Source organism: Rousettus aegyptiacus, unplaced genomic scaffold (genome assembly GCF_014176215.1).
Source record: "Rousettus aegyptiacus isolate mRouAeg1 unplaced genomic scaffold, mRouAeg1.p scaffold_m13_p_7, whole genome shotgun sequence".
Lineage (NCBI taxonomy): Eukaryota > Metazoa > Chordata > Mammalia > Chiroptera > Pteropodidae > Rousettus > Rousettus aegyptiacus.
In genome coordinates, this window is record NW_023416310.1 from 113,573,158 (window position 1) to 113,591,821 (window position 18,664).

The 18,664-nt window shown below is 40.5% G+C and overlaps 1 protein-coding gene across 3 annotated transcripts in view; it reads left to right on the top strand.

Moving 5' to 3' along the window:
- The window catches only part of NPAS2 (neuronal PAS domain protein 2), a 129,337-nt gene that overhangs the window by 61,026 nt on the left and 49,647 nt on the right, over positions 1–18,664 (top strand). For 2 of the 3 annotated variants that reach the window (XM_016157254.2, XM_016157255.2), the window contains exons 3-4: positions 12,209–12,357; positions 18,352–18,443. In XM_016157254.2, coding sequence (XP_016012740.2) covers positions 12,209–12,357; positions 18,352–18,443 — 241 coding nt within the window. Of the gene's footprint in view, positions 1–8,060; positions 11,184–12,208; positions 12,358–18,351; positions 18,444–18,664 lie in introns of those variants that run through there. The other variant, XM_036224032.1, reaches the window with a different exon arrangement.

The following is an 18,664-nucleotide window of genomic DNA, read 5'->3' on the forward strand; positions in this document are numbered from 1 at the left end:
GAAAGGCAAAATCCTGGCCCAGCGCTGTGTAGGTGTTTCGGGGCAGAGCCTGTGATGCTAATTTTGCTCTGAGTTTCTTTCACAGGCTCTTGACTGGGTGTGTTGCATACACCTTCTAAGACCCAACATAAGAAAAAAACAGCAGTAAAAATTGGTCAAGGTTTCCTTTCTGTTAGTTTTATTTGGTGATTGAGGTGGCAGTGGGCATTCTGAGAAGCAGGACACATAAATCATTTATTTACCCTGCAGTTTCCAGATGAGTGATTCTGGGTTCAAAACAACTGGCAAAGGTAGAGAGCTATCCTTGCTGGCAGTGTGCTAATTCTGCTGTAAACAGTAAATGGCAGCATGGAAAAGAGGTGTCCTTCTATTGAGGACTTTGGGCCTTTACCCTGGTGAGGGGTCCTTTGGTTAGCTAAAAAGTATGGTCAGAAATGTGTGCCTCATAGGGCTGGAGATTTGAAACTGTCTTAGCTCAGGGACACCCAGAACCTCTCGGGGGGTGTCTGAAGCAATGGGCAATTCATGAAAAGCCCTTTCAATAATGTCAATAAATTTTAAATTGAAAAAAGATGGCCAGAAGCCCGCCATCTTGAAAATGGTGCCTTTCTTCAGAAAAGGCTGAGCATTCCTTTTAGAGTTTCAGTGACAAGTTCCTAAGGCTTGTGCTCCAATGTAATTCTCATTGTATAACTGTTAAGAAAGACTCACTAGGAAATTAGGCCAGCTTCCCATTTGTGTCCTGACACTTTCCGATAACTCAGATTAAGAGTAAAATTTGGCCCTGTTGCACCTCAGGAGTAAAGAGCAGCCTCAGCTGAGCTTAGTCATCCCCACACGCTTCCCACTTCTCTGCAGTAGAGAATGTACTGAGTTTCCAGAGCTTTCCATGAGATGAGGATCGCACCTGCCTGGCCCGTCTTGCTCCACACAAGTGACTTTTCTCCCCACACACCCAGAAGATGTTCTCTTTGTGAACCAAGCTGCCGAAAGTGGCTCCCAAGCTCAGTGAAGCTCAGTGGTGTCCCCAAACATCAGGAGGTGGGCATTTGTCCCTGGGACCCAGGCTTAGGTATGAAGGGGACCGTATTGCCCTTAGAAGCCTTGCTTTTTGCTGGAGCTTCCAAAAATGTGCCCCGGGAAACATTAGTTCCAGGAGATGACCCCCAAAACCAGTCCAGGCCATGCTATTTACTATTTCTCCCTTTGGGAGAGTTTCAGGGCTCCTCAGTGCATTAAAGGTGCTAAGACTGCAACAAGCAAATAAACAAAAGTCCGTTCCATTTTATGGCACCACACATGTAAAAAAAATTGTCTGAAACAAACAAACAAACAAAAAATAGTAACAACAAACCTTCTCTGGCCATGGTTCTCCCCCTTTCTCCAAGTAATTCTTCATGGGTTTCCATGGAAGACCCTTTGCCCCAGACTGACTTATTTTAGAGGTATATTAACTTTAGGTCCATAATTCTTGTACATTTTCTTATACATAAAAAAAAATTAAAAACACATTAAAATAAACCAAGAACATTTATAATCATACCACCCAGAGAGAGACAGTGTTAATATTTTGACAGATTTTCCATCACATTTTTCTACATTTCCATCAAATTTTACCAAGAATACTCTTCTAAGCTTTTCATTAACGTAACTGATCAGACTCTAATTTATTCTTCCCAAAAGCTTACCTTTCATGGACAGGACCATCTTAATGTAGGGGACACTTAAAATATGTATCATGCCTGTGCACACTGCACTATCACAGTTGCCTCTCTGGACAATGAGAGTATTCACATACTTGGTCAGTTCTACAGGGAATTGTGACTTCTTTCTACAATCACTTGCTCTGTTTCAAGTACTCCAAAGACTTTAGTGGAGACAACAAAAGAAGCATAAGACCAAATGCCCATGAGCCTTTTCAGACAGTTCATTTTGCTCGGTTTATAATTCTCAGATTTGGGAGGCCTTGGTGTACATTTATCAGTGTCTGTCTCATCTGTAATGTGGAACTAGTCAGCCTCTGAGATATGCCAGAATTCCCGATGGAAGGAGCCTTGGGCATCAGCGAGTCTATTTTGTACATAACTACCCTGGGTATCTATTGCTGTTTAACAAACCACTCCAAAATTTACAAGATTAATGCAAAGGCATTTATTTTGTTCATGGACCTTCAGCTTGTGTAGGGCTTGGCAGTGAATTCTTATCCATGTGGTCTTTGCTAGAGTGGCTCCAAGATGGTGGACTGGAACCATCTGAAGACATGCTCACTCTTATGGCTAGTGGTTCCTGTGGACTGTCACCTGGGACCCCTGTTGGGACAGTGGTTCTCTGTATAGAGGGGTGGCTTCCTCACAACATGTGAATGGGTTCAAGGACAAACATCATGGAAGAGAGAGCCCAGGGGATCTGCGTGTCCCCTTACTACGTGGCCTTGGAAGTCAAGCAGTGCCACTTGCGCTGCGTTCTGTTTGCTAGAAGTGTCACTCAGGCTAGCCAGCTTGTAGTCAGGGGGAGAGGAATCAGAACTCTTATTTCCATGGGGAAATTTTCAGAGAAAATTTTTAATCACCACATCACTATCATCACTATTTTATGTGAAGAAACTGAGGCCAGTGCAGGTGGGAGGGTGTGCCTCGCCCCCTCTCTTCTGGCATAGATGGTAGAACCGAGATGAGAACTCAGTTCTGGTAGCTTGTCTAATGTTCCTTCAGCTAAGCTGTCCCATCCAATTCTCCTGCTATCCCAACCACTCTCCTGCTTCCAGTAGAGACTATAAATGTGAAAATAATATCCCTCATGAAACATCTTTCGCTCCTCACCACAGAGACCCTCTACATATAAAAATCCACTCTTCATGGAGCTGCATATTTATTGACTTATTTTTATACTTATTATTCAAAAACCCAGTTGCTCTGGGCAGCAAGGGGGGGCCCACCAGTGATTCCATCACCAGTTCTGGCCATTGCTTCCTAACTTAATTGGGAAGCATTTGATTTTTTTAGCTTTTACACCATTTGACCAATGGCATTTGACTCATAGAGCATCTTCCATTCCGCCCCCTGTCCCCACCCCATTAGCATGTACTATTAACTCAGTTAACAGAACTAGATTTATTGAGGCTAGCTTAGAAGATGGCAGCCTTGGTGTTAAACGTCATGGGAAGATCCTACTGCAGAAGTCTGTTAGGTGTTATGGGGCATTTCCTGTTGATACTGGAGAGACTTAAGCTGAGGATATTGCCAGCCTGACCAGTCTGCATGTGAAATGGATTAAAAGGAAGAGTCCAACATGACGCTATTTATTTTTCCTCTCTCCATCGATTTTATCCTTATTCCTGATCTGGTTCAGAGATCAAGAGTTCTGATACAATGATTTTTAATTTCTTCCCCTTAGGGAAACACAGGAATTTTTTTTTAATTAATTTTTTATAGGGACATTGGTTAACAAAATCCAATAAGTTTCAGCTGTACATTTTTACAGTGAGGCCTATATATATTTATACTGTGTGTTCACCTCCCATAGTTAGATTTCTTTCTGTCACCACATATTTGACCCCCTTTATCTCATCTACCTCCCTACTCCCCGCACCCCTTACCCTCTGGTAGCCACAAGTCACAGGATTTTTGGTGACATATAAAATGCATCTGTACCACTGTCACGTGTCCTTGTGAATTTAAGGACAAGAAAGGGCCAAGGACACAAACCTGCAGGTGCATGTTTACACTCACCTACATGCTCAGATTCCACATAGCTGCTCAGGCCTCTACCAGGAGAATGGGAGCTGAGCAGCTCCCTTCCTGGTTTGTGCCACGGGTTCTTCAGAAGCAACTGATCCCCATTTTAGCTACAGTCAAGCCTCTTGAGTAGTTGGGTGTGGAGGCCAGTCTTGCACACTCGGTGTGCACACCTGTGACCATCTCCCCACATACAAGGATGGGAGAGAATCATTGAGCATGGTTCATATAATATGCATCTGTCTCATGAAATCCCCCAATAGGGGGGATTCAAGGTTCCATCTATTGGAGAAACCCAAGGGGTGTGTGTGTACATGCGCACGCATGCGTGCATATGCATATATGCATGTTTCCCTTCCACAATGCTTGGCCTCAGAACTGTGGTCCTATCCCCTTCCTTTCTGCAGTGCCTCTCCTTCCTTGAGTCCTCTTGCATGGTCACCTATAAGAATGTAGCTGCTGTGCTAAATCTCCTTTCGATCCTGAGCTGCAAATACAACCCCTACCTGGAATTCTGGAGCTCTGGGGCCCACACCTGTGCCTTTCATCCCATGTGCCCTAGCTTGGCCAGCATGAACACCCAAACCCACCTCCAGTGGGCAGGGAAGTATGAGTTGTGTTGGTGATCAGAACTCCATGTCAACATACAGTGGCAGTTCTTTTTGATATATTTTTAGATCATACCAGTGATACACTCATGCTGAGGAAAGAAAGCCCTGCCTAATTAATCTGACAGCCACCTTGTTTTCCAAAAGCCACCCACAAACGTTTCCTTAGGAGTCCGTTATAACTGTTGTCTAGCTCACCCCAAATGTTTTCCATAAAAGGGCCTTATATGCAGATCCTACCTCAGGCCATCAGAATCTGTGTTCCCACCTGTTGATTCCTGTGGGTCTTTGGCATACTCAATGAGAAAAGTATGAAAAGATATATGGGGGTTCTGGATCTGGGTGAGATGGAGCCAGCCTGCTCCATCCCATTCATCACACTGAAAGCAGTTATAAAACTGGGCAAAATGCATGGGACAGCAATTTGAGGACCCTGAAAGTTAGCCGTGGAGGGCAGACGGGGGAAGTATAAGAACTGTAAGTACACAGGCCATGAGCTCACCATTTTCTTCCTCTAGTATCCCACAGTCTTGACTCAGCACAGCCCCAAACCCAGAAGTAGGCATCTGCACAGACAGGGAGGGTACTGGGGAAGCCTCTGAATACTGTGTGAGGAGCAGGGGAGGGTCTCATACTGAGTGAGGGGAAATCTGCTTTTTGTTCCCCTGTTTCCTTGCACTCCATAAGCAATCCTCTGATAGCAGTGGCAGCAGCAGCAGCAACAGCAACAATGGGGAGCCATAGAAGACTAAACTGTTGAGGGAGGGGAACCTGTCCCCCTGAGCAGAGGAGCTATAGTTCCAAGACGCTGGGATAAAACTGCACTGCTTTTTCTCCTACCCTTTCTCTCAGTCTCACTACTGCATGGCCCCAGTGAAGGTATAGGTGTAGGAAGTGTGAGGCAGAATAGAATAAACATAGAACCAGCTTTCCAATCATAAGGGCAGAAAGGGAGCCATGAGAACCAGAGAGCCCCAGAGAACAAGGAACTCAGGGAAGGGACCTTATAAAGAAGGTCATGAGTTCCCAAGATCACATGCTAAATATGTGTGGATCTGACCTTGAATAATGTACCAAAGATTTTCAGACCTGAGCTACAGGGTCGACCACTGCCCAGGGTCCAAGGCTGGCCACATGGGACAAATCTAAACAGCACATGGTTTTCTCATTAGAAACCATGGAAACCCTATGGTAGTGGGGCAATATTGTTTCATGACAAAAGAAAAGAACTGTTAGCCCAGATTTCTATATCCAGTGAAACTATCCTTCAGAAATGAAGGTAAAATGAAGATATTCTCAAATGAAGGAAAAATTAAAAGAGCTTTTTAATCAAGTACTGCTCTGAAAGAATTGCTAAAGGAAGCTTTGCCACCAGAAAGGAAATGATACCAGATGGAAACTTGGGGTACAAGATAGAAAGGAAGAGTAACAAAAATGGTATGTATCTGGCTAAATATAATAGTCTAAAATTTTTAAAAATATAACATAATTTGACCTGATCCAGTGTATGTAGATGTAGCATGTAAGAAAACTACATCATAAAGGGAAGGGGGATAAAGGGAACTACTTGACATAAAGTTTCTGTATTCCACTTGAAACAGTAAAATATTCTCAGTAGCATCTGAAAACATAAGTTTTCTATCACAATCCCTAGAATAATCACTAAGAACTATATAAAGAAATATAATAAAACCATAATAGATATATTAAAATGGAATACTAAAAAAAGGTTTACCTAAAAGAAGGCAGAAAAGGAGAAACAAGAATAACAAGAAAAAAAATTAATGAAAAACAGAAAAAAGATAGTATAATGGTATATATCTAAATCCAAACATATAAATAATCACATTAAATGTAAATGGTTTAAACATCCAAAATATGTCTGAATGGATTTTTAAAAATAATCTAACTATATGCTGTCCATAAGGCATTCACTTCAAATATGATGATATAGGTAGGTGAAATGTAAAATTGTAGAAAACACTGATTAAAAGAAAGGCAGACTGACTATATTAATGTAAAATAAAGTAGACTTCAGAGCAAAGAAAATTACCAGGAGTAAAGAATGGTGTTACACAATGATAAAAGATCAATTTACTAAGAATACATAACAATTCTAAATGTCAATACACCTAACAGCAGAACTTCAAAATACTTGAAGCACAACCTAATATGCCTGTCTCATAGCCCGACTCATAGCAAAACTCGTAGGTGGAAATTCAGCAAAGATACAGAAGAACTGTAAAACGCCATCCACCAGCAGGACCCACTTGACATTTACAGAATACACCACTCAACAATAGCAGAATACACACTGGAGTACCTACTGACCATTGAATAGTCACCAAAATAGACCAAATCCTGCTTCACAAAATAAATGTAAAGAAGTCTAAATAAACTGAGATTAAATGAGAAAGAGGAAGATAGCAGGAAAAACATCTCCAAAACTTGGAAATTAAATGATACATTTCTGAGTTATCCAAGAGTCCAAGAGGGAGTTCCAAAAAATGTTAGAAAATATTTTGAACTAAACAAAAATAAAAATACAAATATCAAAATTTGTGGGTATCAGCTAAAACAGTGCTGAGAAGGAAATCTATAACATTAAATGCTCACAGTAAAAAAGGAACAACTAAGCTTCCACCGCATGAAACTAGAAACAGAAGAGCAAAATAAACTCAAAGCAAGAAGAAGAATAAAAATTATAGATATGAGAACAGAAATTGGTAAGACTGAAAACAGGAAGATAACAGAAAAATCAATAAAACCAAAAGGTGATTTAAAAAAACTGTCACTGCTAAGTGAATTTAGCAATATCACAGGATACAAAGTCAACATACACAAATCAGTCATCTTTCCATAGGCCAGAGAACTATTAGAAACTGATATTAAAAACATGATATCATTTATAATCAATCCAAAAAAATGAAATAGTTTAGAGTTTAATAAATATGGGATACATATGTGAAAACTGCAAAACACTCATAACAGAAATCAAGGAAGACCTAAATAAATGGAGAGATATATCTTGTTTATGAGTGGAAAACTTAACACATAAAACAACACACAGTTTTCCCCAAATTGGTCCATAGATTTAAAGCCATACTAATCAAAATACCAGCAGAGAATTCGTTGTAGATATAGAAAGGTTGATTGTAAAATGTAATGGAAAGGTAGGGAAACTAGAATAGCCAAAATAATTTTGAAAAAGAAGAATAAAGTTGGTGGAATCACATTATTCAATTTTAAGACTTGCTATAAAGGTACAGTAATCAAGACAGTGTACTGGTGAAGGCATAGATCCATAAATTAATAGAACAGAACAGAATACAGAACCCAGAAATCAACCCACATAAATATGACCAATTCATTTTTACAAAAGTACAGAAGTAATTCAATACAGAAATGTCTTTTTAAAAAACAAAATTGGAATAGTTGGATAACCGTGGGCAAACAAACTTCAACCTAAACCTTAGACATTATAAAAATAACTCAAAATTGGATCATAAATCTAATCATATAATGTGAAAAACTATTAGAAGAAAAGACAGGAAAAAATTTTCGTGTCCCTGGGTTAGGCAAAGAGTTCCTAGACCTGACACCAAAAGCACAATCCATAAAAGGGAAAACTAACTTGGACTTCCTCAAAATTAAAAGCATTTACTCTGTGAAAGACACTATTAAGAAGTTGAAAGGCAAACTGGGAGAAAATATTGACAAGTTGCATGTCTGACAAAGGACTTGTATCAGAATATATTTTAAAAATCTCAATTCAACAGTAAGAAAACAACAAAAAAATTAAATGGGCAAAAGACATGATGTTTCACCAAAGAGGATACACAGATGGCAAGAAAGTACGTGACGAGATGTCGAACATCATTATTTATTAGAGAAATGCAAATTAAAGCCCTGATGGGATAACACTGCACATCTCTTAGATGAGCTAAAATAAAAAGCACTGAAAATACTCACTCTTCTTGGGGATATAGAATATCTTCAACATTCACTCATTACTGGAAGCTAAATTGTATATCCGTGCTGGAAAAGTTTATCAGTGTCTTATAAAGTTAAACATACACTTTCCATTTGACCCAGCCGTCCTACTCCCAGGTTACTTACTCAGCTGGAAACTTAAGTTTGCACAAGAACCTATACACAACTGTTTATAGCATCTGTGTTCACAATCACCAAAAATGAGAACCCAAATTTCCTCCAAGGGGTGAATGGCTAAACTAGCTGTGGTTCATCTATATAATGGAAAACTACTCAGCAATAAGAAGGGGCAAGATATTAATGGGCATGGCAACTTGGATGCATCTCAAAGGCATTCCACTGGGTTAAAGCCAGGCTCAAAAGGGTACATGCTATATGACTGTGTTTATCTGACCTTCTCTGAGAGGGAGAACATAGCGATGACGAGCAGAGCAGGGGTCACTAAGGAATTATGACTGTGATGATGGTTACGTGAATTTATACACATGCTAGAATTTATAGAACTGTACCCAAAAGAAAAAGTCAAGTTAATTGTGGATTTTGAATAAAAATTTTTAAAGGTACTTATCATCAGCATTACTTCTTCTAGACAAATGAAGTTAGGCGAAGAATCCTTTGCCTCTAACATCTCTGGCTTCCCTGTGACCCCCTCACAGTGTAGGTTTGCTTAGTGCCGGCTGGGGAGCAGAGCCCGGGCATTGTGCTGCCGTTGCCAACCATCCTCTACTTACTTCCCCATAAGTGAGGTTCCTCTTCCCTGTCTCATGATATCCTAGCCAGTTTTCTCCCCCAGACTCATCCGAAAATGGAGACCAGGTTGCCTGGTCTGGCATTTAAGTCTGATTGGCAACACTCTTTCTCTCCATGATCTTCTAACTCTACATTCCCACGTGTCCTCCACTCTACTGTCACACTCGACCACCCTGCTCTTCCTTGGGCCCTTCCCATCCACCCCTCAAGACCACCTTGAAAGAAGCCACCTCCCTCTAGTGTGCCCTGACCACTCTGTACAGCTGATCGCCTACCTTTGTGAATCCCCTCAACAATTTGAACTTCTAGCCTAGCCCCGTATCACATTGCAACTTGTGTGATAGCTCTCTTGGACTAGACTCTAAGCTGCTTCCTCTAGACTCTAAGCTGCTTTTACTTGGGTGTTTTTAGTTGGTTTCCTGCAGTAAGAATTCTTCCCTGCACACAAATATTATCCCTATTAGTATGCAATGCCATTTTTCTTCAGAGTGTATTTAGTGTCTGTGCTATAAACTCAAGCAGCCAGAATTTGTCACTCTCAGTTCTGTGCTCTCAAAACACTGGTACATGGCTCCATGACAGATACCTTCTCAATGGTTTTGGAGGGAGCTGTAGGGGGAGGTGCAGAATGCAGTGCTTCACAGTATGGGCACCCAAGCCAGTGTGCCCCATCACTTCCTAGTCATGTAATGTCAGGAAGCTACACAACCTCTTAGCACATTAGCTTCTTCCCCTATGAAACAGGAATGATAACAGTACCTATTTTAAAGGGTCATTGTGAGGATTAAAGGAATTAGTATATATAAAGCACTTAAAATAGTGCACAGTAAATGTTATCTATATATCCAATGTCCCTTGAGAGGCATCAGGAAATATAACTTGGGGCTCTTCAAACCCTACATTCAAAATCCAAGGGTCAAGCTTGTATTGCTGTCTATTTAAAACACATACACACTCCTTCCCTTCCTCCCAGCCTTCTCTCCTTCTCTCTTAGCCTTCATAACAAGAAGAAACAACCTGATTCAAAAATGGACAGAAGATTTGAACAAACACTTCCCAAAAGAAGATATATGAAAGAGCATTGGGCATGTGAAAATATGTCTGGCATCACTAGTCATCAGAAAAATGCAAATTAAAACCTCAGAAAAAAGACCAACAATCCCAAGTGTGGGCAAAGATGTGAAGCAACTAGAATTCTCATATGTTGTGGGGGGAATGCACAAAAAAGCAAAAAAAAAAAAAAACAACTAACTCTCCTATGTTACTGATGGAAATGCAAAAAACAGTACAGCTGTTTTGTATAACAAGTTGGCAGTGTCTCATAATGTTAAATATACATTCATCATATGACTCAGCAATTTCACACCTAGGTGTTTACCCAAGAGAAATGAATGCCTGTGTCTACACAAAGACATGGACATGAATATTCAAAACAGCATTGTTTTTAATACTCCAATGTGGAAACAACCCAGTTGGCAGTCAAAAGGAATGGAATGTTAATGTAGGCAACAACATGGGTGAATCTCAAAAACTTTATGCTAAATGAAAGTCAAGGGCTATATGCTCTCTGATTCTATTTATATGAAATACTAAAAATAGCAAGACTAAAGTAACAGTAGATTGGTGGTATTCTGTGGCAGTTATCAATGAAAGGTCACCAACAAAGACACAGGAGAAAACAGTTGAGGATGAGGGAACTGCTTTATATGTGGATTTTGGTGGTGATTACACAATTACCCAAATTCATCGAACTATACACTTAAAATAGATGAATTTTTTTTTAATGTAAATAATGCCTTAAAGGAAAACAACACAAGGGTTGATTGTTTAATTATCTTTCAACTTGTTGTTCTAGTGTGGTGGTCTCAGGGACTTCCCAGCGACCTCCTTTTAGGAAATGGATTTCTTCAAGGTTTGTTTTCTTTCTTCTGCCTCCGAGATGTGGATCCAGCTGACATTGACCAGGGGGCACCATGATGTGTCCCCAGCAGAAGCTGACAGAAACAAGCTCATGTTTCTGTCACTATGATGTGAGCCTTCACTGTGTCATCTGCCAGACTGTGTTTATTGTCATTACACTCATTGAAGAAAATACAGGGTAATAATGAGCTTGGTGTTATCGGCTCACAAATAATTTATAATGGGCAAACTAGGACAGCAATGATGCTTTTTTTGGCTAAGGCGGTTGCATGTCACTCTTTAAAATCTAGGCCAGAAAATTATTTATAATGCATAGACAGCCATTCAGAACATTAAAAGGTTTCTTTCTTTGCTCCCTTGTGATCGAACACTATGTTTTTACACCAAACAAGCAAAAGGGCACTCAATGTCTTACTGCTGCATTTCCAGTCAGCATGTGACTGTGAAAGCATATGTGAAGACTGTTACTCAGCAGGAGCAAGACCTTTGTAGAAGTCACCTAAAGGATTTCAGGTCCTCCCCCAAGTCCAAGGACAGGAATGAGAGAAAAGCCAGGAAAAGGAAGAGACCCTGAAGTATCGATGATGACCCTATACTTTATGTGAGCTTTGAAGAATTGCCTCAGATGTTAAATGGAAACAGCCTAAACTGAAATATAATCAGCAAAAGATGGCTTCTGAAGGGATGTGTTGTCATGAATACAGGTTGTGTGTTATTAGGCAGAGACCACCATGCTATCTAAGAAAGGGTGTTTGGGATGTGTCCCTTTGTGTCTAAGGACTGTCTGGAGAAGCAAAATCTTCACTGCTGCAGTCACCTGTATATTTTGACAGCTATCCCAAGAAACTCACCTAGTTGTCACAGGCACCAGCACCGTGTCCTGACTGCACATCCTGATAAGTAGTCAGCTCCCCCAGGCACCTTGATCCCGGGCCTCAGGGGACCTAGAACAGCAGGTAGACCACGTTTGGCAGGCCCTGCAGCTGTGGTCCCTGCTCTCTCAGTGAGCTAACTTTCTGAGATTCTGTCCTGGGTGAATTTGGGAGGGGTGGGTCAGCTCTGAACTGTAGTGAATGTTACTATCCCTGAAAGAGTTTTCATAGGATGACCACAACAGAACCACTGTAACAAAGTACTTCCCTTTCCCCCAAAAACCTTTGTGAAGCAGAATGTTTTAGTAACCTGTGTGTTTTGTGTTTATAGAGCTTCTCGAAACAAGTCTGAGAAGAAGCGTCGGGACCAGTTCAATGTTCTCATCAAAGAGCTTAGCTCCATGCTCCCTGGCAACACACGGAAAATGGACAAAACCACCGTGTTGGAAAAGGTCATCGGATTTTTGCAGAAACACAATGGTAAAAGTCATGCCTCTCTCCATTTTTATCCCGTTCCTATCCTTTTGTTGGCGGTGACTTCATCATGCTGGGCTTCCTCCCTGGTACTCTCTCCCCAGCCAAGCCCAAGTGCATCTGTCACAGGGTCCCTATGTCCCAGGCACTGCACCCGCCATAAGAGCTCATCTCCAGCAGGTTTGGGAGAGGACACTCACCTCCCAAACTGCTTTATTAGCCAGAGAAAGGACTCCAGAGCAGCCTTGCAGGTAACACCCAGCCTGATGGAGTGGTGTTACCAGTGGGAGCATCTTGATTTAAAATGTCTGGAGCAAGTGTTTTTCATACAGTCCTGCAGAGATGTAGTACTCAAGGATTCATCATCCACCGAATCAGACTGTACTGGTTCCTCCAGGTACCTCTGCCCCCACCCCTAAATAATTTGGCCTTCCAAGCTCCACCGTGAAAAAAGTATATATATATATATTGAAAACCCTATTCTGTGTTTTGTCTTTTTACTTTCTTGCTGATGTCCTTTGACAAAACAATGTTTCTAAATTTGCTGAGGTATAGTTTATCTTTTTTTGTTGTTGTCATTGGTTGCTTATACTTTAGCTATCATATCTAAGAAACTGTTACTTAATCGAAGGTCTTGAAGATTTACATCTATGTTTTCTTATAAGAGCTTTATAGTTTTAAACTATAAATTAAGCATTTTGATATAAGCCATAAGTTGAACATTTGGATATTTAATCCATTTCAAATTAATTTTTATATATGGAATGAGGAAGGGAGTCAAAATTCATCCCTTTGCATATGGATATCTAGTTATCCCAGGATACTAGTCTTTTTTTTTTTTAAACAAAAACCTTTTTAGCTCTCTATAAAGTATAACACACAGAGAATACACAAATCATAACTGCACAGTTTAATTAGTTATCACAAACACAACTGGGAAACCAACACCCAGGTCAAGAAAAAGAAGCTTCTCCAGTAGAGCCCCTTCCTACTTATCTACCTGTTTTCCTCAAAGGTCATTTATATTCTTACTTTCAATTCCAGAGGTTAGTTTTGCCTGTTGAGACCTTATTCAGATGGAATCATACATTATGACCTTGTTGTTTTTTAGATTGATCTGTGTTCTTCCAGTGCTGTGGCTAGTTCATTTCCATTGATACATAATATTCTAGTATATGAATTTACCACTTGAATCCACCCTTGAACTTATGTCTCTCTCAAATCATCCTCTCTCCCTTTTACTCTCCTTTAGACCCTTTTCTCTCTTAGCATTGATCAACCTGCTCTGCTGCTCACCCACAGATACTACAAAAAAAAAAAATCAAAAAACTGGAGAATAGTTAAAAGGGTTCAGCAGATATTAACAAGTGAGAAATGCAGAATTCTTTTTTCCTTAACTATGACACCAAACATAATAAAGTCAGAAATGTCAGGTTATTGAGAAAATAATTACAATTCTTCCATGCTTATAGTGATTCTTCTCTTTCAGTGAACATTTTTCTAGGCAAGGTGATTTCATGGAAGAGGGCACAGCTGGGGCATTAGAAAGTTTCATTATTCTTGTTATTCTTTTATTATTTTTTAAAATAATTGTATATATCTATTAAAAACATGACAGTAATAACATCCTTATTTTTTTCCAAAGCCATGCAGGGGAGAGTAAAGAATATGTTCATTGCTTTGTTAAAAGTTGAGGAGGAACAATCAAGCAGGATTGAAGTATAGTGTTGCAGCAGTATTTCACGGCCCTAATAATTTAATCAGAATGGTTATATTTCTAAATAATGATTTAGCCAAGTGAAATAACAGGTTGGTTTGATTACCAAGAAATTTTGGGCAAATTACTCAAACTAGGTCAGTGCCACTTAGAAGCAGGACAGCTGTTAAATAGGACAGCTGGTATCAAGTTCATCAGTGTAACATTTATGCTGGGCTCTGCCTGCTGTGGAATTATAAACTTGTCAAATTTGGGACCTGGGAAGGATCAGTAAGCAAAAATGCAACCTCCTAACACCAGGAACGCCTGTCTGTCTCACATTTTCATAAGACGAAGGCCTACTTTGTACAGCCCACTTAAATGTCGCCAGGTCACACCAGGGGCTCACTGGTGCTCTGTGCTGCCATATTCACAAGAATACAGACAATCCATGATAGAGTTTATAAAGAAATATAGTCCTTGGATTAAAGTCTGAATTAAAGCAAAAAAACAAAAACAAATGATAACTTATAATCCAAACGAACGTGAATTCCATAAGCATCTGCAATGGGGTAGAGAATCACATGGTCAGCATTTATTCAGGGCTTACCATAAGCCAGGCAGGCATCCTAAGGGTTCTCTGTATAGCAGGGGTCCCCAACCCCTGGGTCATGGACTGGTACCAGTTCATGGCCTGTTAGGAACCGGGCTGCACAGCAGAAGGTGAGCAGTGGGTGAGTGAGCAAAGCTTCATCTATATTTGCAGCCATTCCCCAGTGCTAGCATCATGGCCTTAGCTCCACCTCAGATCATCAGGCATTAGATTCTCATAGGAGCACTGGTCCCTGGTGCTAAAACAAAAACTTGGGGACCACTGCTGTAGAGTAATACATCTGAGCTTCACACACTCTTTGAGTCAGTGCCACTTCACAGATGAAGCAACCTTGGTGCAGAGGCAGTAAGCCCCTCACCTAAGTCAGCCAGCCAGGAGGATACAGGATTTATTCCAGGCAGTCTGTTTCCAGAGCCCTGATGTTTAATGTTTGACTTGCAGCTTCTCCACAAAATGTGATTGGTGGGGCTCTGATAAATATTTGTATCATAGCCACACTATAGCTCTTTGTTAGTGTGGCCATTTAGACTACTGGTTCTCAGCCTTATTGCCCATTAAAATCACCAAGGATGTTTTAAAACCATACATAACTGGGTCATGCTTCACAGATCTATACTGTAGAATTTCTAGGAGCAGAACCCCAGTGGTGAGTTGGAGCCAGCTCATACCTCTTTTGCAGCTCAGCTTGCAAAAGATGATTATTAACTTTCCAGGAGTCTTGCAAGCCAGCTGACATCAAGTTGACAGCTTGAGTTCAGCCACCATGGTAGTATTTACACCACAGTAGTGGAACAATGCTACAAAGCAGAGTTTTCTGCTATGGGTGCAGAGAGCCTTTCATGGTCACACCACTGGGTAAGGCCCGAGCATCTATTGTTTTTAAAGCTCCCCAGTCAACTCCAGTGTGTAGCTGAGATTTAGACATGCTTTCTGCCTTAATGCTAAAGGGAGATCACATGGTAAATAAGGAAGATAGTTAGGTCCTGGTAGTTATAATTACTTTGCTCTTTCCTTAGTAATCTTTCAAGCATCCCTTTTTTCCCTCAGCTTAGGAGATAAATCTTGATCTTGGAATCTATGTTTATTCTCTTTGAAGTAATCCAAATCAAATAGGAGAATCTGACCATGTTTCTTTGTAGAGAAATTGTATGTCATCTACTAGAAGAGAGAAATCCTAAATTATATAAATAGCAAGGTGTATTGGACATTCTTATTCCTGTCCAACTAAATGTTACTTCTGCAGGACCAGGCTGACCCACACACTTTCCTCTTCCTGTGCGAGTCTCAAGCTGATTTAATGTCATTTTCTTCCAAGAGCAAATCCCATTCCTTATTCGTGCCCCTTCAGTGTGTTGGCTTTAATGGATAGGGGTGGGGTGGAAAAGACTGCAGAATGAGGTGATATGTCCTGTTTGGCAGCACAGAGCTTCTGCCCCTTTTTTCCAGACTTTTCTTTGACCACATACAGCCCTAAGACATACCACCACTCCTTATTCTAGCATACCAGGCGCATGAGGTGATGAGCACTTTAGGACGTGGGTTCCCAACTCCAGTACCGGTCTGTGTCCTGTTAGGAGCTGAGCTGCACAGAAAGAGGTTAGCAGTGGGTGAGCTAGAGAAGCTTCATCTGTATTCGCAGCCTCTCGCCAGTGCTAGCATCACCACCTCAGCAACACTTTAGATCATCAGGCATTAGGGTTTCATAGAAGCCCCTGTCCCTGGTGCCAAAAAGGTTGGAGACTGCTGCTCTCGGACACATCTACAATTTATACTATAGTAGAATTTGGGGAGTCACCTGTTAATTGCATCATTTTGCCATAAAATGTTATACTGGTCACATCAAATGCCAGTGGAGACATGATTATGATACTGAATTTTATTTCCCAGTTTAATATATATTTTACTTGCTTTGAGACATTAGATCTAACATATATTTTTAAATATGCTGTGCATTGAGTCTTAACTTCCAAGGGCTATAATCAAATTGTTGGAGTACAGAGTGAATGAAATGGCTGGTTTCAGTATTATTATGCTGTTATTTAGGAAGTATCCAGCCATACTGAATTATTGAAAAGTTACTTATGTAAAAGAAATGGGTTTTTCATGTTCCTTTACCATAAATTGAATGGATGTCTACCTAAGTCAAATTTGGACTGCTAGAAAGACTCTTCTGGACAATTAATCTACAGTTTGATCCTAATGGGCAAAAGAATTTTACAGATGAGTTGATGTGTTAGAAAAATGGAGAGGACATTTATGGGGTTAATTTATTAGCCTGTCTATCCTCAGTCCTTCTTTCTTCTGAGTGGTCCACCTGTGGCATCCATTTGAGGAACTGGAGTTGTACCCTCTCTTCCCTGCCTTGGCCGGCATGTACACTGGCCCTGCCTCTGCTTCCCAGGTTGCATTTCACCCTGTGAAGCCTCTGGCCACAGCGTCTGCAGCAACTTGTTTTTTTTCTGAGATCTCAAAGGAAGAAACCATCTGGGTAGAACAGGCATCGCAGGGAGTGTTGAGTGATTGAACACGAAAGGTTTACAGAGTCGCATGTGTAACTTAGTTCTTCACATCATCTTCACTTGCTGAATTCATTAGAATTCATTCACTGACATGGTAGAATGCACTCTCCATGCTCCATGTAAGCAAGAACACCAACAAAACAGTGAGCCTTTCATTGTTTCTCCCACTTTGTAGATTATTTGCCTGAACACTTTGCATTTCACATGAATTTGTTGAACAAGTTAGTTTTTTCTTGGAGGTGGGAGATAAAGTAGGTGTAATTAGGTTTTTCTTAGCACCAAGAAAATGATTCCTAAAGAAACCTCTTACTACATAAAGTGGAGCAAAAGATTGGTTAAAGATGTAGAATAAACTGAAGGAAAGCAGGCATATCCGCTAGTGCTTTTGAGCTATTTGTTATCATAGATACTTTAGTAATAAAACAAAACACTTTCAAACTGCAAAAGGACTAGAGTATTGAAGGAAGCCTGTGCAGATCAATAACCACTGAATCTACAAATATGAATAGCATCTTCAGTACAGGATAGTTACAGAAGGAAGCAAACTATAGATTAACCTGGAAGAGTTTTGAGAAGAGTAAATCCTGGCTTGGAAAGCAACCAAGTAGCATTTGGATAACAACGTTATACTTTGGTACCTGCAAATGCTAGGGAAAAAACAATTCTGCATGAACACAGTAGGCTACATATCACAAGCCTAAAATGTTTCTGGAATTTTGAAATCCTAGATGTGTAAAGTGCTTCACTTTGCCTTGACCAAAGCAAAAGCAGCTTAAGACCATCCCACCATCCCAGTCTTTGTTCCTGTGTCTTGATAGGTGCAACTACCCAGCTCCAACCACTGATGATGGGCTTTGTCATATAGAAATCCAAGGGCACTGTGCCACCTGCTACAACAGGCACTACACCCATGAGAGGGTGGAGGACTTTCCTCCCAGAAGCCTCATTTGAGGGATGTGAAGACATCAAGAGTTGCTTTTAAGCCCATTACATCCAAAGTTCCCAGTTCTTAGAAATCAGGGTAACATATTTCCTTATATTAGCTTCTTTAATTAAACTACACAGAGGTTTACGCAGAATTTCATAGAAATAACATGTGCTTCCTTTGTCAATTCCAATGCTTAGGTGTCTTTGAATATAAAAGCTTATTTGCGTGTGTGTGTTTTTTTTAGAAGTCTCAGCACAAACGGAAATCTGTGATATTCAGCAGGACTGGAAACCTTCCTTCCTCAGTAATGAAGAATTCACGCAGCTGATGTTGGAGGTGAAACACATTATCAAATTAACTTAATAGGTTGCAAATCAAAATGTTTGTTCCAGATAAGACCCTGTGCCCAAGTAAACAACTGTTCTTCACCCCGGCAAGAGGTCTTGAAACAGATACCCTCCTGATGCTTTCATGCTACTGCATTTGTTTTGGCTACTGAGCTGGGTGCTCAAAGTGAGAATCCCTGAACTAAATGTGACTTTACTGTTACCATAGTA